The following is a 23,919-nucleotide window of genomic DNA, read 5'->3' as shown; positions in this document are numbered from 1 at the left end:
GGTAATCAGAAGAGCATGTGACATTTCTAATGCCGATAATATCCTCTTTGTTCTGCAGAGCTGGAGAGCTAACCTAGATCCTTATTCACGCAGGACTGAGCTGCCCTCCCACTTCTACACCGCGCTCCTAGACCTGAATTCCGACTGCACAGATGTGTGGCCAGGTGCAGGGATGAACACCTTCAATCCTAGTACCTGGGAGGGAGAGGCAGGCAGACTTCTGAGTTTGAAGCCAGCCTGGTCTAACAAATTGAACTGAGGCAATTAAGGCTACTTAATGAGATGCTACCTCAAACAAACAAAAACAAACAAACAAACAAAAGAAGCCAGGTATGGTGGCCCACACCGTATCTTAGATGCTTGAAAGGCAATGAAAGGCCTCCCAATGGTGAGATACTGTCTCAAACCAAAAGCAAACAAACAAGCCAGCCAGTATTTGGGAAGCAAAGGCAGGAAGATCAGAAGTTCAAGGTCATTCTCACCTATATAGTAAGCTTAAGGCCCACCTCGGCTACAAGAGACCCACCAACAAAACCAACCAACCAAGTTAAAAAGCTAAGGGCAGAGATACAGTTCAGTGATAGGGCATTCGTCTACCATGTTGGAAACCCTGGGTTTGAGGATGGCAAACAAGACAACAGAACTCAAAAAAAATGAAAAAAATATAGATATGATAAAAGACATAGAAGGTACTCTGAGAAAATCTGGCACACGTATGTATGAAAGCACCAGAAAGACAATGGTAGGCGGAATAATGCCACCTACCTCCAAAAAAGACTATCCTTACCCCTGCTGTGAACATGTAATCTTAGACAGCAACAAGAATTTTGCAGGGGCTGGAGAGATGGCTCAGTGGGTTAAGAGCACTGACTGCTCTTCCAGAGGACCCGGGTTCAATTCCCAGCACCCACATGGCAGGTCACAACTGTCTGTAATTCCAGTTCCAGAGGACCTGATACCCATGGCAAAATACCAATGCACATAAAATTAAAAAAAAGACTTAAAAGAATTTTGCAGAAGTCACTAAACTAAGAATCTTGAGATAAGGATTTCTGTTATTTTTTTGTCCCAATGTTAAGGATTGAACCCAATCGCTCCCACCTTCCGGCTTGAGGTCTGCTGTGCCGCACCTCCTAGTCCTGAGATAGGAGCATCAAAAGCCTGGCAGAAAGAATTTTGAAGCAAGCTCTAATTAGTATGAATGGACCTCTAAGACACTAAGTTAGCTGAAATGAACCTATCACAAAAGACAAACTGTACTTGGAGAAATCAAGTTCATTGAGACAGAAAGGAGAATGGCAGTCACCAGGCCTCAGGGCAGAGACCACTGAAGCAGTGCCGCGTGTCAATCTGGGAAGACAAAACCATTTTAAAACCGTGGTGACAGCTGTACAAAACGTGAATGCTTAACAGCACTGAGTTATGTGACCTTCAAGTTGTTCTGCTGTAGCCCAGGCTGGTCTTCCTATCTCAGCCTCCTGAGTGCTGGGATGAGAGCTAGTCACTACTCCAGCTTGAGGTTTCTTTTGTTGGTTTTGTGTATGTCTGGTTTTTTTTTTTTGTGTGTGTGTGTATGTCTGTTTTAAGTGTGCCTGTGTGTGACCTGAAATGGAACCTCTGGCCTCATGCAAGCTAGGCAAGCACTTTACCACTGAACCAGCCCTAAAATCATTAAGATGGTAATTTTTATGATGGACATATTTTGCCACAACTGAAAAACAAAAACAAAAAATAAACCAAAAATCGATGTGATGTATGCAGTACTTGGAGGACATCTATCATTAAAAGGGAAGGATTACGAGTATAGCTATCTGGGATAGTACTTGTGCAAGGCCCTGGGTTTGAATCACACACACACACACACACACACTTTAGACAAGTTTTCACTATGTAGCACAGGTTGGCTACATTGTGTGTGTGTGTGTGTGTGTGTGTGTGTGTGTGTGTGTGAGAGAGAGAGAGAGAGAGAGAGAGAGAGAGAGAGAGAGAGAGAGAGAGAGATTTAGCTCAGAGATAGAGCATGGGGTTAGTATATAACAGGCTATATGTTCAATGTCTAGCACTAAAAATAATAAAATGGTGTTTGAAATCAGCTTGTGCAACAGAGACATGTGAGAGAGACAGAGAGACAAAGACAGAAAGAAGAGAAGCAGACAGTTGTAGAAGATAGTATGCCAGGTCCCAAAAACCCTAAATATAGAATCTCCATCTGCCCAGTCTCTCGGCCCCAGGTATATGTTCTACGGAACTGAAACAGAGACCCAGACAGGTCCTTGTACCGCAGTTCACTCATGGGAGCACTACTCAAGCAGGCACAACCTAGAAGTGCCTGCCTATCAGCAAATGAATGTAAACAAATATGGCATTTTCTTACACACAATTAATATTAACCACAACAAAAGGAAAATTATGGTGCATGCTATAAGATGGGTGAATGTTAGAATTATTATGCTAAGTGAAGTACATCAGACTCAAACAGGCAAAGAATTAAGACTCCTCCTATATGGGATCTCTAGAGTAGGCACCTCAGGGGCAGAAGGTGCAGAAGAGGGGTTCAGGGCCTACAAGAGGACACGGAGAGTTATCATGTGATAGATACTGAAGGTTATACAACATTGTAAATGTACTTAATGTCACCAATCAGCACCTGAAAATGGTTACAACAGTGTCAGGTATGGTGGTACACAACTTTAATTTCTGCACTCAGGTGGATCTTTGTGTTCAAGGTCAGCCTGGTCTACATAGTGAGATATTGCTTCAAAAAAAAAGTTTAAAAAAATTTAAGTTAAAATAGTTAATTTTATAAAATATACTATATAATAATAATAATAATAATAATAGAACCAGGCATCGGAGTATATGCCTATAACTTAGCTCCCGAGAGTCTAAGAAAGGAAGAGTTTAAACTTGAAGCCAGGCTTGCTACATAATATAATAGTAGTATTTAAAAAAACCAATGACTTGGAGCTGGAGTGTGAAGCACTGGCTGCTCTTCCAGAGGACCTAGGCTTGATTCCCAGCACCCACATGGAGGTTCACAACCGTCTGTAACTCCAGTTCCAGGATATCTGATACCTTCTTCTGATCTACAGATACTGTTATGTTCATGGTGCACAGACATACCTGCAGGGAAAACACCCACATACTTAAAATAAAATAGAATAACAACAACAACAACAAAAAGCTAAAGATGTATCTCAGTGGTAGAATACCTATTAGTTCTCAAGTGACTCCCAGCAATACACCACACACACACACACACACACACACACACACACACACACTCTACCAGTGGCCTTTTGGAAAGCCTGCTCTGGAGGCAAAAAATAAAAAATAAAAAATCCAGGAACGCAACGAGGGCTAGACTCTTCTATCTAAGAGGTAAATAAGGAAACACACACTTTCTAGTGGTAACTTTCACTTTTACTTCATCTTAAAAACCCCTTTCTAAAAATCTCTGTCTCCACACAGCTACACAACACTTCTTTCTCCATCACAGGTCTCTCCTACTTCTCCCTACATTTATCCTGCTTCTTCTCACAGCCAAAAGCTCTGGACAAATATGAACTGCATTCTCAGGGTCACGCAGCAAGCACTTCTTGAATAAACAATAAGAAACGGAGCTAAACCAGGCTGTGGTGGCACACGCCTTTAATCCCAGCATTCGGGAGGCAGAGGCAGGTGGATCTCTGTGAGTTTGAGGCCAGCCTGGTCTACAAGAGCTAGTTCCAGGACAGGAACCAAAAAGCTACAGAGAAACCCTGTCTCGAAAATCCAAAAGAAAAAAAAAGAAAGAAACAGAGCCATACTGGTCATACAGTTTCTCTCAGGCTAGGGATGTCACACTGACCGGCCAGTGAGTAACACACGTAGCTCTAAGTGGTCAGAGTTCCCAGACAGAAAGTGACATTGAAACTCAGGACTTACACAGTAAATAGTTGGCTGAACCTTGAGGTTGGGAGTGCGTGCAGAAAGTCCACTGCTGAGCCACTTATGTCTATTAAAGTTGCCTCATGCTCTGACCTTGAATCAGCAATAAACACCTGGGAAATATATTTGTCTCTAAGGGCAACTAGATATTCATCTCCAGGGGCAACCAGTTTGCTTTGAATTTATTCTGAAGTCTAAAATTAGCTGTCTTTGTGACTGAGAATACTATTACTTTCTTATATCAGTCTAAGTAATAAAAAATATCCTTATGAATAATTTCTATTCATCAAAATTATAGTTAAGCAGAAATCATCTTCCTGATCATCCACAGTTATATGTGTGCCCAGTAGATGTAATATTTTCACAAGACAAACACACAAGCAGTGGGAAAACACCCAGAGCTGTTATTATTGGCACGTGAGAAAAATTACAGAGAACCTCCAGCCTTACCAAGTGGGGCTCCCATCAGAGAGTCACTCATCTGGTAGATCAGACTATTGAATACCAGTTGTCACCTGCTGTATACTCCCATGGCCTCCAGCAATACACACACAGAAAGATGGTAGGTAGGTGGGGGAATGGAGATGTAGCTCAGTGGTAGAGTACCTACTTAGCATGAGCAAGGCCCTTAGTTCAAATTATAACTACAGAAAGCAATTAAGTTAGAAGGTGGCAGAGGTAGGAGACAGGAGCATTAAAATAAATAACATAAGGTCCATAATTAAAAGCTAAGATAAATACCCATGAGTCCAAATAACTGAATAAACTTTTCCTTCCTGGCTGATTGTGAACTGGACCTCGTAACTTGCTCTAGAATACTGGAAGAAAAACAGTAACTTTGCAGTGGAAAACTTGGACAATACTAACTTAACCAAAGACTCTAAGTTAAGGTCCCCAAAGATGAGGCATATTGATGTAATGGCACACCCTCAACAAGTTGCCAGGAGAAGGGCACCTCACACTGTGGTACTCTCCCCTAAACCCAAGTCCAATTATAAGAAAACGTGACAAGGGGGCTGGAAGGATAGCTTAGTGGTTAAGAGCACTGACTGCTCTTCTAGAGGACCAGAGTTCAATTCCCAACATCCACACAGTAGCTTACAACTGTCTGCAACCTTAGTTTCAAGGGACCTGATACCCTCACAAGGATATACATGTGGGCAAAAACACCAATGCTCATAAAATAAAAATTAATTAATTAAAGAGAAAAGAAGACATTATAAACTCAAATTAAGAGACAATCTACAAAATAACCAACTGGACTCTTCAAAAGTGTCAAGACCATTAAAACAAATAAAACAACAAAATCTACAAAAACACCAAAACTGTTACAGACCAGAGTTGTCTAAAAAGATATATCAACGCTGGGCGGTGGTGGCGCACGCCTTTAATCCCAGCACTTGGGAGGCAGAGGCAGGCGGATCTCTGTGAGTTCGAGACCAGCCTGGTCTACAAGAGCTAGTTCCAGGACAGGCTCCAAAACCACAGAGAAATCCTGTCTCAAAAAAAACCAATTTATATATATCAACTGCATACAGCCTGGTAACTTAGCCTGACTCCTGGAATAAACTGAAAAGCATTAATGAAGGAAAAACACCAGTAAAACTCAAACTCTGTAGTATCAGAGTAGTGCACCAGTGTTAACTTCTTAGCTTGGAGAATTGCACAAACATTTTGTAAAAATATGAATACTGGAGAACTTGTGCAAAGGGCATAGAATAACTCTCTGTATCATCATTTCAATTTATCAGTAGAGGAAAACTATTCCAAACCCCCTTCCCCCCCAAAAAAAAACCATTAATCGGAAGGCAAAGGCAGGCATATCTTTTGAGTTTAAAGCCAGCCAGAGCTACATAGTGTGACACTGTCTCAAAAAAAGGAAACATTTATTCAAAACACATGGGGCAGGGAGGACTTGGACTAATACTCAGTGGATAGAGTACTTGCCCAGCATGCACAAAGCCCTGAAGTCAATCCCTAGCACCAAACATGGATGGTACTCACGTATTCCAACACTTGGGTTAGGAATGCAGGGTCATCTATGGCTACACAATAAGTTCAAGGCCAGCCAACTATACATAAGATGATGTACATCAGTGGAAGCCACAAGTAGTGGCACTCACTTGCGATTCCAGCACTCAGGAGGCTGAGGCAGGAGGACTGCCACGAATCCCAGGCTAGCCTGAGCTGGATACCAAGTACCAGCCAAGCCAATGCTACCTAGCAAGACTCTGTTTCAAAAATGAAACAAACAGCCGGGCAGTGGTGGCGCATGCCTTTAATCCCAGCACTCAGGAGGCAGAGGCAGGCGGATCTCTGGGAGTTCGAGGCCAGCCTGGTCTACAAGAGCTAGTTCCAGGACAAGCACTAAAGCTACAGAGAAACCCTGTCTCGAGAAAAAAAAAAAAAAAAGAAACAAACAAACAAAAACCAGATACAAGGCCTTGGGATACAGACTGGTGGTAGAACATTTGCCTTCTGTGCACAAGGCATGGATGGAGGCGGGCACCCACCTACAATCTGAGCTCTAGGACACAGAAGAAACAGAACTGGAAATTCAGGTTAGCCTAAGCTGCACACAGCAAGACTTGTTTGTTTTAAAAAGACTGGAGAGATGGCTCAGTGGTTGAGAGTCCGCATTGGTACTGCTCTTTTAGCTGTCCTGAGTTCAGTTTCCAATACCCACATCAGGTAATTTACAACTGTGTAGTTCCAGCCTCACTTGGATCAGATGTCTCTGGCCTCCAAGGGCACCTGCAGTTGGTGTGCACACAGCTACACAGACATGCACATGAACATGTAATTTAAAATAAAAATAAAACAGCTGGATATGATGGTGCATGCCTTTAATCCCAGCACTTGGGAGGCAGAGGCAGGCAGATCCATGAGTTTGAAGCTACCCTGGTCTACAAAGTTCCAGGATAGCCAGGGATACACAGAGAAACCTGTCTTGAAAAACCAAAACAAACAAACAAACAAAAAAAACCCACAGACAAACAACAAAAACAAAACTACAAAAAAATCAAAAATAGATGGAACAAAATAAAAAATACTGAACATGATAAATTCAATCTAAATATCAGTAATTGTGTCTTTTAATTTTGTTTTTCGTGACAGGGTTACTCTGTGTAACATCTCTGGCTGTCCTGGAACTCACTTTGTAGACCAGGCTGGCCGTAAACTCAGAGATCTGCCTGCCTCTGCCTTCTGACTGCTGGGATTACAGGTGTGTGCCACCACCTGCCACCACTGCCTGGAATAATTGTGTCATTTTAAGTGGACTAAAAGGTCCAGTTAAATGCAAAGATCATTAAATCAGATTCTCAAAGTCAAATATGCTTTCAAAAGACAAACCTCAATGGCAAATACACAGGAGAGTTCCAGGTTAAAGGTTAGGGAGAACAGGTAATGGAAAGTACTTTTAGTGGCAGGACTGACTTCTAAGTATACAATGACTCCCTGAGCATGTGTTTTTGATTTTGTCTTTTGACACAAGGTCTCAGAAAGTCCAGGCTCTACCTCACTGTGTAACTGAGACTACCCTTGACCTCCTGATCTTCCTGCCTCTCCACCCTCCCCTCCCCTCCTCTTCTCTTCCCTCCCCTCCCCTCCCTTTCCTGGGATATGTCACACTTCTGACTATAACATGGTCTTAAAGTTTTGGAAGGACTATCCAGCAGTGTTCAGGATACTGTCCTTTCCCACTATCCCAAAGGACCACGCTTTTCCTTATTTTCTCTTTTGTTGGGAACTTTGAACCAGCCTGTTCACAGTTGCAAAGGGTCCCTTTCCCCACTCACAAGATAGCTGAGCATCAGGACCCCTTAACAGGAAGGCACTTCCTTGCCTTTCCAAGTTAGGCCGGGTTTGCCGGAGTGGTGAATACACTAGGGTATCTGGCCAATGAGATGCTTCTGGATAGAAACAATCCCAGCCATCAAGCAAACCACACAGACCCTTAAGGGTTGACAGAAGTCTACCTGGTTGTTTGTTGAGCCTCAAAGAAATAAAAGGGCTCGTTAATGCGGAAAAAAGCTCATCTCATCTCCGCTCAGACTAACAGTTTCAAAGTCACATTTCTTTGCACAAGTTAATAAAGAGGCACCTCTTTTCACCGTACCCCGGGCAGCTATCGCTTCCACCTGGTTCACTTCGGCCCAGGCCGGAAAGCTTCCGTGAGGCATCCCTAATGTCACCACCTGTCTGAGTTCGGAGGCTGGCCTGCCTCTAGGCCCGATACCCCATAGCCTCTAGGACACGCGACGGGGACCCTACACCGCTGTTACTCACCATTGCATGTGGAAAGTGTGGCCACAGTGGATGGCAGCCACGTCGCGGGAGTGATCGAAGAAGTCGGAGCAGATAGTGCACAGAGCGCGGATAGGCATAATAGTTCGACTCCAGTGACCAGGACAGCCCGTGAAACTGCAACAGATTCAGCTTGGTGGCCGCACTGCCGCGGCTCCACTTCCTTCAAATTTCGCTCCACTGCATAACTTCCGGTGCTGGACCGGAAGTCATGACAACCAACCGTAGCTGATTACTTCGCTCTGATTGGACAAACTTCAGGGCGGAGCGCTGGATCAGCAGGGATAAGAGGCCCGCCAACTGTGCAGAATCCTGGGACTTAGCGCGGCCGCTCTTTGGGATCTCCTAGGAATGGATCCCCATTTCTGCTAGTAGTGGCCTGTGATGGACTGGGGCGGAAAACAGTGACGCCGCAGGCTGATCCCTATCCCTGCTAAACTGAGTATTGTGTCAAACTAGAGCTAGTGCAAAGCGAACCAGACCTCTTCTTGCTGCACGTCGGGGCAGTCTCATAGAATGACATCCCAAGGCAAAGGGATGACGGTCCCAAGGTTATGAAAAGTGATAGTGTGCCGGCAGCCACAGTTCGCAGACCAGAAGAAGGCCCCCACTTTCTCAGCCTTCTATTATGAATGGTCTTGGAAAGATGAACACATTAAGTCCCAACCCATCAAAACACTACTACACTAGCCTTGCCTTTATTCAAATATGACCTAATAACCCTTGAAATTAGGTAGATACTAGGGCCAGTAATTTAGCTCTTATCTCCCAGGATTCCTCATGCCTGGGACTGTAGAATAATGATTTTGGAGGCACAGATGCTTCAAAGACCAGGAAATAACAAACCCTCTTTATTATTCCCACATCAGATAATTTAAGGTCCTCCCTGAGAAAGCAACCCAGGTGAGTTCAGCAAAGCCCATCTGAGCTGAAGCAAGTCTCCGTAGGGATTCTAATGATATAGTTAGCAGTATTACTCCCCCAGAAGAAACATACATGACTCCAGCCGGGAAGACAGAGTGAAATCTTTTTGGTCTAAGTGGAAAGCACAGGTATTCACAGGAAGTAGGCATCAACATACAGCACAGAACTTTTGTGCAATCCTACCCTCTCCCCAGCCCAAAGAGGCCCACTCTGGCCACAAGCAAGGTCTCTCCCTGGAATGGTTGGTCCTGAGTGGATCCCATCTCTATGTCCAAGTTAAGACAAAGGCTCCTTGGTCCACAAGAGTTGGAAAAGCGTCAGCCCTTCAGGCACTCACTCAGGGATAGTTCTTGGCTGAAATACATCACTCACATGGTTCTCTAGAGTCCAGAGGATCCCCAGCAACACCACCCAAGTATTCATTAGAACGGGTGACCTACACTTTCACCCCAAGCAATGCACTGAGCATCAGCCTCTCCCCTCCCCCGCTGCCTCCCATGGGACAGAGGAAGCAAAGGCAAGAGGGTGGCCAGAGGCTTTGCAGGGTGACGTTTATTTGCCAGGTTCAGTAGGCACACAGTTAGCCCACCAACCTTCACATACCAGAGCAGACCCACAGGCATGCAGGGAGAAGGGCAGGACCACCATGGAGTGCCGAGCTAAGGCAAGGACCAGCGTGGCTGCCTGTTCAGGCTGTGATAGGGTTGAACCAAGGGCACCTGTCAAGAGCATCCTCCAGGACCGAGGAATCTTATTCTGCTTCCTCATCCCAGCAAGAGCAACTTAACATGGCTGAGTGATACTTCAGCCCGTCATAGCAGAAATAGAGGAAAATCCTCTCCATGTTGCTGAACAAAGAGCAGAAAATCTGCCGCTGTAAAGAGCAAACTTGCAAGCAGCCTATGAGGTACTGCCATGCCTCCCTGGGAGGAAGAGGATTTATAGCCTGAGCCTGTGTGAGGTGGCCACAGGTAAGATCTCTTCCTGTGGTAGTGGCATCTAGGAAGACCATGGGGGTAGTGGCATCTAGGAAGACCAGCCCTCCCTATCCCACTCAGAGGAAGGACCCAGCTAGGTTGGGGCCCTGGTGCTGGCCCTACACTGTTCTCCCAGGTCTCATCGCTGCATCCTGTTTCTCCCTTCCTTTAGAATTTCGTAAGAATCGGGATACAGAGCAACCCATTACAGGACAAAGGAAGGCAAGAAATAACACAAGGATCTTCAGAGGGCCTACCCAGGGGAAAAGATGGAAGCTTCTACCTTTCTACCCATTCTCTCTCCCACATCTGAGGATCCCCATAGCTAACGTGCAGTGCCCCCAACCATGTGACCAGACTTGACTTAAAGCACACTGCCCTAGATTTCTGAGTCCTCTCAAGCAGCCAGTGTCTACCCCTAGAGCAGCTCACACACCGCAGATACACACCTTTATGTGCAGGAGCCTAACACTGCTGATAGGGCCTCGCTGGAGGACCAGCTCTCAGGGCAAGGCCACCCAATTTAGGGCCTGGGAAAGTACGAGACTTGCAGGGCCTGCCTGGGGAAATGATGAGGCAGGAAGGAAGGAGAAGGAGAGCAAGGACCCCCTGAGTTTCTTCCCTAGAGCAGCATCCCACAAGGAACAGAAACTGGTGAAGCTAGCAAAAGACAGGAAAGCCACAAGGAATCCATGCAGGGGCTAGGGCTGGCCCTGCCTCTGGCCTGCCCACCACTCACACACATCCACACAGGAGACAAGACTGCTCTCCCATGGCCCCCAGGCATGCCCCACTGGGATGAAGGAGCTTGGGGGAGCTAGGGCATCATGCCAGTGACTCTATATACAATGAGAAGCCCCTCATCCACACTCCCACCCTATTTCCCATCCCTCAAAGCCCCCAACAGGCTGCCCATTCAGCTTGTCTTCTCCCTCTGAGACTCCTGGGCACAGCCAGTAGCCTCTTCTCCTTTACTAGAGGGAGGAGCCTGGCCTGTGGCACCCTCTAGAGCTGTGCTGTCCCGCTGGGCCACAGCCGGCTCAGGGGTGGCAGCTGCCTTTGCAGCTGGCCCGGCCCCGCTTTGGGTGGCGGGCACTGTGCTCTCTTCTGTAGCCGGGGTAGCTCTCCCATCGGTAGCTGGTGTAGCACTCCTGTCAGTAGCTGGAGTGACACTCCCGTCAGTGGCTGGGGTGATGCTCCCATCAGTGGCTGGGGTAGCGCTGCCATCTGTGGCTGGGGTAGCGCTGCCATCTGTGGCTGGGGTAGCACTACGATCTGCAGAGGCTATATTATCACTCTTGGCAGCAGCCCCAGCATCGCCCTCTGTGGCTGCAGGAGCACTACCCCCAGAAGCTGCAGCTGCAGCTGCTGCAAAGGCCCCACCGGCAGCCCCAGGAGTGGCAGTATCTGAAGCGGACTGGGCTGCAGCTGTGCCAGACTGCTCTGGTGCCCGGAGACGTTTCATGAGAGTGGTCACTCGGACAGCCTTCTGCAAGGAGGACAGTGAAGAAAAGCTCGTGGTGAGGTTTGCTGGATCTACTCCTTCAAAACGGCTAACCCATCTCCTTCCATAGTACCACAGTTGCCTCTGGCCACCCAGCTGCTCAGTACTTCAAGTTAAGATAATAGCAGAAGCTAGAAGCCGCATATGATAGCCTGAGAAAAATTTGTGTTCAGCTGAAGAGGTGCAGCGGCAGCAAGGAACTGTGGGTGCAAGAAGAAGCACTTGGAATTGGGCCAAGAAGAAAGCGAGCCAAACCCTACCTTCCACTTGGCTCTGGCAAAGTTCTTTTCAATCTGGGCACAGACACCATCCTTGATGTTCTTATCAGAAGCGGCGTTACCAGAAATCCTAGAAAGGAGGCAAGTGCCGCAGATAGGACACTCTGTGCCTTCATGGAGACAACACAGCCCTTCCCTCTGTGCCTCAAGGATAAGGACTCCTGGTGTAAGAAGTTCAGAGGGTAACCAGAACTTAGCCTCAACTCCCTTTCTCCACGGGACCCTGCTCACCATTCGTGGGAGATGGCCTCTTCTGCAGTGATCCGCTGGTCTTGCTCCACCTCCATCAGCCTTGTGACCAGGTCTTTGGCTGGGGACAAAGCCAGGGATGGGCTAGGCATGGGCGCCCCATCTCATTGTCTAGCTGTGATGAATGGGCTGGGGAGCAGGAGTAGAATCCAGCAGAAGCTGAGAGCAGCGCCTCCCTCCTTACTGCCCTTTGCTCTGCCCACATGCTGGCCATCTCCTCACCTGCCTGAGAAATATCGTCCCAGTATGGAGAGTCAAACTCATAGTCACCAGCCAGGATCTTGCGGAAGAGATTCTTGTCATGGTTCTCATAGTCATCTTCTTCTACCTCCTCATAGAAGGGTGGGTTGCCTGAAAGGCTACATAGAGCAGGGTCACCTAGGGAGGCCACAGAACAACCGCCCAGCCCACCTGGCTGCAAGTCCAGTTATGTGCCCTTTCACTCACAGGATGTACATGATGACACCAATGGCCCAACAGTCCACAGGGCGTCCATACCGCTGCCTTCCTACCACTTCTGGCGCTAAAGAAAGGAAAGTGTAGATCTGCTGGTTAGCCTCAGGCCAACCAGGTATTGTACCATCCATCCCCACTTTCAGGGCCAGAGACTTCTCCCTACCCCAAAGTCTCTCCCTGAAGGCTGTCCCTCCACCATCCCCTGTCCCATCCCTCCTTGCCCAGATACTCCGGGGTCCCACAGGGCTCCTTGATGAGGCCATTCTCTAGCTTAGCCAGGTGGAAGTCACTGATGACAATCTTTGAGTTCTTCAGCCTGTTGTAGTACACTAGGTTTTCCAGCTGTCCAGAAGAGAATGGTGGAGTGGGAGCAGAGGTTATCATGAGGGCCTCAGAAGCTGGACAAGAGCCCAGTGTGGCACTCACTCCATTCCCAGTTACCAAGCAATCCAGTCACTCTGGCTCTGGCCTTACCTTGAGGTTCCTATGCACAATCTTGAGTGAGTGCAAGTAGGCCACAGCCTCCAAGACCTGCCGCACCACGTTGCTCGTGTCTCGCTCCGAGTAGTAGCCCTGGTCCAGGATCCAGTCAAACACCTCCCTCCCCGTGGCCCTGAGGGACACCAGCCCCTGAGCCCGGCGTGGGCAGGATCGGGGGGTAGGGCAGGAGCATTTGGGAAGCCTGACTTGTACCAGGCATTTGGCTGGGCAGGACCCAGGGCTTTGGGACCACTAGGGTTCCAAAAGTGGGTTTCTTTAGTTATAAAGGGAGGAAAAAGAAAAGGCCCTAGGGTCTGGAAGATCCTGGAACCCCAGAATTGTACTCACAGCTCCAGGAAGATGAAGTATTCCTTGCGGGTCACAAACACATCTACCAGTTGCAGGATGTTAGGGTGCTTCACCCTAGTAAGAGTGAGAGGAGTCAGTACGGGGCAGGGCGAACCCAAGAGAAGCTCTGATTCCTACGGTGGGTGGTTCTAACAGACTAAGTGGGAGGAGTCAGTAGTCGGGGCGGGGCGAGGCCAAGAAGCTCTGTGTCTACAGTGGGTGGTTCTAACAGACTAACTGGTACTTCTGAGGCCCCCTGCCCTTTAAGCCCTTCCCTGCTATCTCCCATCAGTCCTCACACTCACATCTTGAGGATGCCAATCTCATTCTTAGCCGCCTTCCGCACCTTGCGGCCATCCCGCTTCTGAAACTTCTTGCAGGTATGCAGCTTGCCTGTTGTCTTGTCCTTGGCCCGGAAGATTTCACAGAACTCCTCACTGAAGTCAGCAGGCACTCTGCTTAGCCTCTAAGCCTTGGGACAGGGGACACTCCACTCCCTCTTCCCCAACTCTGGTCCATCCACCCATCATTGCCCAATATACCCAATACTCACGTCTTGATGACTTGTCCCAAATCATATCTGTCAGTCACCTCCGATGGCTGGTTATAGTTCTTCTTGTCACCCAGAGTCACGCACCCAAACGGCATTGCTAGGCTCTAAGATGCAAGCAAGATGGGGTCTGGCTCAGCGGCATCATTTTCTATTCCCCAGTGCCCCACCTCCAACAACATTAAATCTGCTTTTGGGAAACCCCAGCCCAGCTCAGGTCAAGCAAAGGGCAAAGTAGGCAAACATGTATCTACTTTGCTTTTTCAGGACATACTACAACCACTCAGTCTGGCTGTCTGAAATGCAACAGCTCCAACTAAGCAAAAACTTACTAAGTTGACATATTAGGAAATAGTTTTTCATTATATATAGCTGAAAAGACATACAGAACAATTTGTTTACTTATTTAGTTCTGATTTTTGAGACAGGGTCTCACTATATAGCCCTAGCTGCCCTGGACTCAACATGTAGATCAAGCTGGTCTGGAACTTGCTGGAATCCTCCTGACTCTAATTCTCCAGCAATGGGATTAAACCATCAACTTCTTTAGCGTTAGCTAGACAACTCACCAGTAATGGCATTTACCTCCAAACCTGAGTTTGAGCTCTGGGACTCAGATGATGGAAGGAGAGAACAAACTTCTACAAATTGCCCTCTGACCTCCATGCACATACTATACTGTCCCCCAAAATAAATAAGTGTAATTTTAAAACAAAACAAACAAAAAACCGCACAATTTCTTTAAAGTCGGGTATAATGACTCACATTTCCTGTTCTGGCACTCGGAAAATGGATGCATGAGGATTTGTCTGAGGCCAGCCTGGGCCATAGTGTGAAACCCCATTTCAAAAAAGAAATGATGCCAGGCAGTGGCGGTGCACACCTTTAACCCCAGCACTTGGGAGGCAGAGGCAGGCAGATCTGTGAGTTCAAGGCCATCTTGGTCTGCAGAGTGAGTTCCAGGACAGCCAGAGCTGTTACACAGAGAAAACCTGTCTTGAAAAACCAATAAATAAATAAATCTTTAAAATTCCACGAACATAAATTTAAGTCTATTATAGCAATTTTTGTTCTGTTTTGTTTTTCAAGACAGGGTTTCTCTGTGTAACAGCCCTGACTGTCCTGGAACTCACTCTATAGATCAGGTTGGTCCTGCCTCTGTCTTTTGAGTACTGGGATTAAAGGTGTACACCACCACGCCTGGAAAATTTTTTTAAGATTATAATATAATTATCATTTCCCCCTTCCCATCCTTCCCTCTTGCTCTAATCAAATGCATGGCCTCTTTTTCTTTAGTTGTTGTGGTGTGTGTGTGTGTGTTTCTGATTATATAACCTGCTAGGACCATATAGTTATTTTTTAAAGATTTATTTATTTATTATGTATACAACATTCCTTCCATGTATGCTTGCATGCCAGAAGAAGGAACCAGATCTCATTATAGATGGCTGTGAGCCACCATGTGGTTGCTGGAATTGAACTCAGGACCTCTGGAAGAGCAGTCAGTGCTCTTAACCTCTGAGCCATCTCTCCAGTCCCCATATACTGTTATTTCAATGTACAATTTCAGGGATGACCATTTGGTATTGGATAATCAACTGGTGTGTTCTTCCATGGGGAAGACTATCCTTCTACTCTCAGCAACTCTTAGTAGTCTGTAGTTCTTTGTCTAGGGCTGAGCTTTCCCCCATACGATAGTTATTTATCTCTGGTGGTCTAGAGATGCCAAATGTTGGTGAAGCTGTGGACAAAATGAACACTGCTGAAAGAGGGCAATTCCCCTTTGAAAGAGCTGGGAGACAGGTTTGGTGCACATTTGAAATCCTAGCACTTAGGAGGTGGACGCAGGAGATCAAGGAGTTCAAGGGAGCCTCAGCTACTTGACGAGTTCAAGGGCAGCATAGTCTACAGGAGACTTTATCAGAAAGGGCAGGACAGGCCCAGTTTTTGTCAGACACATATACTCTATGAGCTTCTTTTCTTTTTATGATCATTTATTTTTATGTGTATGGTTATTTGGCCTTCGTGTATGCCTGTACACAATATGTGAGCCTAGTGCTTATGGAAGCCAGAAGAGGGGGTTGGATCCCCTGGAAGAGGAGTTATAGACAGTTATGAGCTGTTGTGTGGGTGCTGGGAACTGAACCCAGGCCTTCTGGAAGAGCAGCCTGTTCTTTTTAACCACTGCACAATTTCTCAAGCCCACACTATGTACTTTAAATATTTGCTCCACTGAAATGCATACATTTGAGCCAACTGTGCCCTAGGAGATCCAGGCCAACCTGGGCTACATAGGGAGATCCTGTCAAAGAGAGGGCGGAAGGGAGAGAGGCAGGCATACATTTATGCCTCGGGACACTTGTGTAAGAATGCTCATAATTGCCATATCCATAATTGCTACAAGCTGGAAAGAGCCCAAATATCCACCAGCAGCAGGGTGTATTGTGGCATAGTCATATAATAGAATGTTGTGCTGCAAAGGAAATGGAGGAGCTATGGTTCTACTCAGCCAAATAGCCTATCGTGCAAAAAACAGTGTTGATAGAAACAGGAAAGAACGCATGTAGTGTGCGTCTACTGAGAGAGCTCAAAACAGGCAGAACTCACCATGCTGCTGCGGATTCAAACTCAGAAGTAACACCATACAAAAAACAAGTTCTGGGAGTCACACACTGATTCCTCCTAAGGAACAGGATAGGCTGACTGCGTTAGGGCACCTAAGAGCTTCTGGAAGACCTGTTGCTCAACCTGAATGTACTTTATATCTTGGTAAAAATGTACTCGCCCAGATCTGGAGAGATGGTTCAGGAGTTAAGAGAGCTTGGTGCACAGTTATGAGGGCCAGAGTTTGAATCCTAGAACCCACACAAGTCAGGTCTCTTGAATATCTTGATACCCCAGCTCCAAGGGTGGAAAAAGAGGACTTCTGGGGTTTGTGACTTCTAACTTAGCCCAAGAAAATGCAAACCCCAGGTTCAGGGAGAGACCTTGTCTCAAAGGAATAGGTGGAGAGTGACAGAGAACATTTGATGCTTCTCTTCTGGTTCCTGAGTAGCCACAGACATGAGTGCTCACACACACGTGCACAACGTGCACACATGCGCGTGCGCACACATACACAAAAATAAATATTTGTTGGGGTTGGGTGTGGGGGCATACTTTTTTAGGGCATAAAAGGAAATAGGGATTTTCTTTAGTGCAAAGAAGTGAATATTGAAGGTTCAAATTTGTATTTTTTCCTTATTAATTTTTTTGAGACAGGGTCTCATGTAATTCAAATAGGGCTCAAACTTACTATATAGCAGAGGCTAGCCTTGGACTCCTTGTCTTTCTATCTCTATCCCTGAGTATTAGGGTTATAGGCATGAGCCACCATCTCTGATACTGTTCATTTAATTTTCCTTTAGAATTTTTATCATGATTTCTTTGATGGATTTAGTAAATATTGAATTCAGACATGTTTGGGGTGTATCTAGAGGGAGGAGTTCTATGGTGGGGAGAATGCTTTGCCAGGAAGCATGCAGGGGTGATGCTATGGAAAGGCAAGACAAGCCTGCCTAGCGCTAAACTACTGCAGGAGCACACAGGGGCCAGGTGTGAGACTCAGTCCAGTTATTGCTGGCTCAGTAGGCTGTAGGAACTCTGCACCTGGAGCACCGTGCCCTGCCTCCACTGCCAGTTACAGTTCAATTCTAAATTGCAGTGCTGAATGGCTGGCCCCGGCATCCAAAGGAAAAGGCACCCGCTGCCCTTGTTCTGAGGGAGATGGCGGTGTCTACCTTTATAGATCTAACCCCCGAGCTGGCTTCCAAAAAGTCTGTTTAGTTTTAGTGCCAGCCTGTAGCTACACCGAGCTCTACACTGAAGCCTCACTGAAACCGCTCTGCTGCCTCTGCCTCCATAAACTGCTTGATATGGGGCCTTGAGCACCTAAAGATCCCCCTATCTGAAGACACAGTGGCAATATCCCTTAGCAAGGAGGACTCTGCCAGCTGGGACCAAAAGTCAGACTCTAGACAAGACCTATGGACAATCCTGGCTGCCAATCACTTTCTTCCAAGCAGAGGCCAGCTACACAATTCCCAGGGGTCACAACCCTCCCTGGATGTGTCCTCCTCATTAGGGATCAAATTCCGTAACTTCTTCATCCGCATTGCTTGAGCTTGGGGAATAAAAATGCATTTCATCAGTGTGATTCAAGCCAGGACTCAAGCCATCAGCAAAATACCACAGAGGCAGAGGAGGCACTTTGAAGATATCAGCGGTATGTCTTTGCCACTATGTCCAAAATCCTGGGCCTGCACCTGCATAGGTGTGGTTGAAATTTCATTCTTGCAGCTGGGAGCAGGGGCTCAGGTAGCAGCACCTCTGCCAGCTGCCCACCTCCACACGGCGGCAACATCTGAAGAAAGAGGCCTGCATCGGTCCCCGTGTACTCTAAGGGTATTTATTTATTCTTTTGAGGGAGAGCAGTTCCCCTCCCAGGATGGATCTGAGGGCAGGATGATGTCACCTTGGCTTACAGGTCTCCCAGAAGGACTGGGCAGGGATCATTCTTAATTCTGTTGTTTTGTTATTCTGTTCCCTCTGATACGAGTACCCTTCCCCCCAAAGACTCCCATGGGAATCCCATTTGTCACCGCAGAGTTATTTATAACATTAAAAAGGAATCAGCAACTACCTGAATGTCCAACAACAGGTGGATTCGCCAGCTCAAGTGTGTCTGCTCAATGGCAGGAAGTGTAGGCATTGTAAAGAGCGCTACCTACTTTGGCTGTCCTGTGGAGCAGCCTCCACATGGGCAAGGAACCAAAACCAGAGCAGAATGTTCTTCCAGTACAAATTCTGACATCATAAAGTTGTCCATGTAACAAGTTGTCTGAAACAATCCTGATGCTCCTCCAAGGCCCGATGCAAAAGGCCCTTTTCTGAGATACCTTTTCCAAGCTCCACCTCCCTCCCTATTCCAACATCCATCTTGCCTCTGCCAAGGTGGTGTAGGTAGGAGGTTTTGTGTATGCCGGTCCCTGATTCTGGTGCCAGCTTTTGGCTGTGCATATGCATTCATGTCCATGGGACCTGGGCTGGTCTTGGGGTCTGTCTCTCCCATGGAAAGCTCACAGTGTTGTCAGTCTACCGCCATGTTCCACAGGTTGCAATGATGGGGACAGGGACAGATCTACTTCACCACTGCTCCCCTCTACTTTGGACACCCAGACATCACCCAATTATTACCCCCTCCCCAACATTCTAACAGAATTCACTTATACACCTAAATCTTTCAGGGTGAAGGGAAAAGAAAGGGGAACCATGTTTTCAATCAGTACCCACCACCCCCACTTATTCCACCATCTGTTGTTGCTCCAGCGAGGCTGTAGGCTGTGTACAACAAGCCCCTTGGTACCTCTCAGCAACAGAGGGACTCTGGCCCCAAAACTCTAAGAGTGGGTTAGAGACAGCTTGAAGAAGGTAGGAGGCCAAGCAGAAAGAGAGTGGTATTTCTCGTCCTCACGGCCCCAAATCAACAGCCGACAAAAGTTGTTTTCTTCCCAACAACTCAGAACCTGGTCAGGCCCACATTGGCCCAGGCAGGGCACAGGAGCCCCACTGCAGCCACTATCCGGGAGACAGAATTCCTTTTTCTCTCTGCCAAGGAAATAAACAGCATATACCTGGGACTGCCCAAAGGGAGCATGAGAGCTGTGCAGAACTACACCACCACTGTCCTCCGCACTAGCGGGCTCTGCAAACTGCAGAGCTCAACTCTCCGGTTCGTTACTGGAGCTTGGCTACTGGGCTCAGTGATTCACTGAGCCTTTGTCTATTTGGTGCCCTAGTAATAAAGTGTCTCTAGGAGCCCTACTGGATCTTTAGGCAAATCTGAGACAGGTGAACTCCAACTGAAACAGAGGTCAAAGACCCCACACATTGGAGCTTCCTCCATGGAAATTGGGGGTCAGCTTGCTTCAGGTCTCACCTTTAAAATCCATAAATGAAGTTTCCTGTTGCCCTGGCCTCTGCCATGTGGGGCTCTAGAGCTTGCAGTAAATCTAGAGAGGCCAGGAAGGGCCCAGGAGGCTTCCCGCTGACTCCTGACTGTAGGCAACACCTCCCAATTTAGTGGCAGCTGTTAACACCAGCCTGCAGGCACCCTTCTTTCTTTCCCTCCCTTCCTCTCCTCTCTTGGCGATTAGGACTGAGTTTCCTCTTGCAAATGGACATGCCCCAGCCCAAATCCTGTCTAGCTCAAAGCTGAAACCTCAGACACAAGTCCAGCCTCCTTCCAGTGTATGTGGTGTCAAGAGACAGGACAAGCTTCAAGCCCACTGTCTTGAGTCAGTCCTGGGGTGGGGGGAGGGGACTACGACAAGCTAAACAACCATGAATTTTCCTAGTGCTGACTCTTTCTACCTGTGTCAGGAGTACGAAAGAGCCCCTGCCACCCCTGCCCCACCCCGCAAGTCTTTGGAGTGAGCATGTAGTCCATTGCTATTTCCAGAACAGTCAGCTCTCCACATACAGGCAAATCCAAGAACCAATTGTCAGTGGCCTTAGAACCTGGGGTCCCAATCTTTGAAGCCGCTGGAGGCCCTGCATGCCTTTGGTTGGAGGAGAGGATCTGCAGAGGAAGGCACTGGAGTAAAGGGTTGCTATGGTGATGGAAGTTTTAAACCAAGGGGAGGAGGAAGAGATAGGTATTAGTGAGGGTCCCTCTTCCCAAACTGAAATTTGGCCTGGCTCCTTCCCCAAGGCCTCTGTGACCCTGGTTTCCATAAGAGAGACCAGTGAAGAAAGAGAGGCAGGGGCACAGAGAGACAAAGGGAGACTCCTCTGGAAAGAGGAGAAGGAGGCGGCAGAGTATAAAAGGACACAGATACAAGACAGAAGCAAGCAGAAGGTTCTGAGGAGGACTCAGAGTGCCCAGCAGCAGCCTAAAACCTCCATGGCCATGTGCTCTGATCCCCTGGGCCAGGAGCTACCCTTGGCATTTAGCTTTCAAGACTTCAGCATCCCCGAGACATACATACACTGAACTTGGCGTGGGAGGCACAGGAAAAAGAGGTCAGCTTCTAGGAGCCTCTTGGTGGGGAAGAGGCCAGCTGTTGCAGTTCCCCAGCAGGACAGTTCCGCAGCCCTTTGCCCTGTGTTATAGGAGCAGGCAAGAGAGGTCCAAAAGTTGAAGATACAAACATAGGAGGGACAGCTATGAAGTCCAGAAACCTCACTCCTTCCCTTTGCGAGCCTCCCTCTCAGCGGCCCTAGCTTTTCCCAGGGTCCCCAGCAATCTCTACCCCAATCAGCTGAACTCTCCAGGTCTTGGGTTCCCAGGGCCCTTCTTGTGGCTCAGCTTCATACTGTCCTCAGTCTTGGGCAGATCTTCTCAGGAGGGCCAAAAGCAGCACCAAAAACAGCACGGTAAGCAAGCCATACACAGGATACCAAGTGCACACCAATACGCCCTATGTCTCAGTTTCCCTGAACAGAGACCATAGGTTCCGTGGTCTTCCCTCAGAGCAGAGGCCTGACACCAGCCTATTAACTGGTGCCCCCTCCCCCCGGAATACAGACACTGAGGAAGGCCTGCAGCAGATTATGTATAAAGCCAGGTAGGGCACCTGGGGATCCACACTACAAGAGGAAAGAAAGGGAGACCCCTGTCCCATCCTGGCTCTGAAAGGAATGGAGATACTAATTTCCAAGCTGAGGAAACTGAGGCCCAGAAGTCACTGGATCTGCCTGGAATCAACTGGGAGGGGGAGGGGAAGCCAGCCTAGGTCTGCAAAGGTGGTCCTGGGAGCCCCCGAAGATAAGCCTGGTTTTGGGGGGTAGTGCACAGAAGATCTAGAGTAGTACAGACTAAATAGGCGCTTTTGGTGACAAGGAGGGGCCCTGTTCTGCTAGAGCAGGTTTGGGGTCGGGAAGCAGTTGCCAGCCCTTTTGTGGGGCTGGGGCTCAAGAGCCCCGGGTCTCCTGTCAGGCAATACAAGCTGAAGAAGACAGAAGCCAATGTTTCAATTGTCCCCTGCTGTCCCAGCCAGGATCCCTGCTCTTCACCGTGGTACCACCCTGACCCCCTTCCCCAGTGCTGCTGGCTCGCCCCCGCTGGCACAGCAACACACATGCGGGAGGCACACGTGTGAGCACCAAGCCCCGCACCTCCCAGCAGGAACATGTGAGCCCCGCACCCCTACCTCGCACGTGTGTCCATGCACCGCCCCCCACCCCTCAAATGACCCTCAAGATAAGGTTCGGAAGCCTGAACTTGGTTGGGGGGCATTGGTCCACTCGGGTTTAGAACCTCCTCCCCCAGCCCCGCAACAGCCCAGCCCAGCCCCCTCCGGATTGTCGCCCATAAAGAACTCTCCGTTGTCATGGAAATTAGTGACTGCCAAATCGGAGGGAGGGGGCCCCCAGGGACAGTTGGGAGGGGCTGGAGACTGCTCTGGGAACGAGGATGGACTGCTCGGCCCCAGGACCTTACCCCTATAAGAGGAACCACGAATCTTCGAGGGTTTATGTTTTTTACATTTCGGAGCTGCAGAGGCTTTTTCTGGGACGCTCCCAAGCCGTCCAAGGTAATGGGGGGAACTTTAGCCCAGCCCCGCATGCCACCCCACCTCGCATCTGCAGAAACCTCGCGCTGTGCCCCTACTGGGACCCCCAGAAGAGTCCTCGCGGCGATCGCGCGCATCCTGCGCGGGGATTCTCTAGCCACGGAAACAATCTCTCATGACCCCCACAACGTGCATCCAGGAGGCGCCCTCCCCACCGGCCCAGCCCTCCCCGCTCCGCACCTGCAACGCTGGTCGGTCACAGGGAGGAAGCGATAACCGGCTCAGCAGGGCTCCGGGGGCGGCCGGCAGAATCCGCTCCGGGCACGCGGGGCAGACGCGGCGCCAGCTGCAGCCGCTTCGACTCCAGAACCTCCAGCATCGCCAGTCGCTCTCTGGCAGCGGATTCGCACCCCGGGCCGGGGGCGGGCTGGGGGCGGGGCCTCCTCGCCCGGCCCGCCCCCACCCTGGCAGACCCGGAGACTGGAATCCCACTTAAGGGAGGGCATATGCAGGTTGGCATCGGAGTTGGCGAACACCTGCTAGGCTCCCTTTGGCCATCGGACTCTAAACCCAGCAACAGGAGGCGAAGGGGGCCTTCCCAGTCCCAAAGTAGGGAGTAAGGAATGTGGGGGGGGGAGACCAGCCTGAGTCCTGGAGCTGTACAGATGTCTCCCAACTAGAAGACCCAGGAGACTAGGGTCATGCCTTGTTTCCCAAACCTGATCCAAAGGGCTGGGCCTATTTAGAACCTAGAGCACCCTCTAGCTAGGAATAAACATACAGGGGTGCAATTGTGGTCAGTTTGGGAATGGACAAGATGCCACAGTGAGGACCTCAGACCATCATCCTACCACCAATTCCTGCAAGGCCAAAGTCTTTCCAACTAAATTCCCAGCCAGGTTGGCTGGCTCAGTGAGCCTCCTCTGATGTAGTGTGGGGTCTTCTTTCTTCTCTTTGTAATAATCCTAACACATTCCAAGCATCGTGACCCAGGTGATCTAGGATATGGAGACATGGAACTACTAGAAAGGAGTTTTGAATAAAGATCTTAAACATGTTTCTGCCCTTTGTCAGAGAAGTGAATAGACCCAAAGCCCGTCCCACTGCCTTCAAGTCTTGAGGACTATCCTGAGACAATAAATAAAGGCCAGATTTAGGTTTTTCACTGTCTGAATCTGGGCTCCATCCCATCTTGCCCTTCTAGTGAGTTGCCTGGCCCAACCATCATGAGAAGAGGGTCACATGGTGATTAAGGTTCCTTAATCATTACCCAATGACAGAAGGGAACAACCAAGTAAAGTTGGGACTGGAACCAGAAGATTGTTACAGAATTAATTGTCTCAAGGCTTCTGGATAATTT

At 48.4% G+C, this 23,919-nt stretch overlaps 2 protein-coding genes across 2 annotated transcripts in view; both read right to left on the bottom strand.

Moving 5' to 3' along the window:
* The window catches only part of Traip (TRAF interacting protein), a 29,067-nt gene extending 20,657 nt beyond the window's left edge, over positions 1–8,410 (bottom strand). The window contains exon 1 of the mRNA XM_050139672.1: positions 8,221–8,410. Within this exon, the coding sequence (XP_049995629.1) occupies positions 8,221–8,318 (98 nt within the window). The 5' untranslated portion in view covers positions 8,319–8,410. The remainder of the gene's footprint in view (positions 1–8,220) is intronic.
* A 1,024-nt stretch (positions 8,411–9,434) lies between these two features.
* Camkv (CaM kinase like vesicle associated) lies at positions 9,435–22,915 on the bottom strand. Its single transcript, XM_050139499.1, has 11 exons — positions 22,800–22,915; positions 14,008–14,111; positions 13,760–13,891; positions 13,455–13,529; positions 13,101–13,239; positions 12,848–12,968; positions 12,618–12,693; positions 12,393–12,529; positions 12,153–12,231; positions 11,904–11,991; positions 9,435–11,628 (listed from the first exon to the last, which is right to left on the bottom strand). The coding sequence occupies exons 2-11, from the start codon at positions 14,100–14,102 to the stop codon at positions 11,056–11,058; spliced, it is 1,515 nt and encodes a 504-aa protein (XP_049995456.1). The 5' UTR covers positions 14,103–14,111; positions 22,800–22,915; the 3' UTR covers positions 9,435–11,055.
* Positions 22,916–23,919: the final 1,004 nt, after the last annotated feature.

The sequence above is a fragment of the Alexandromys fortis genome, unplaced genomic scaffold, assembly GCF_014885135.2.
Source record: "Alexandromys fortis isolate MF-2015 unplaced genomic scaffold, M_Fortis_MF-2015_v1.1 scaffold_36, whole genome shotgun sequence".
NCBI lineage: Eukaryota > Metazoa > Chordata > Mammalia > Rodentia > Cricetidae > Alexandromys > Alexandromys fortis.
This window is presented reverse-complemented; position numbering and strand designations above follow the sequence as displayed.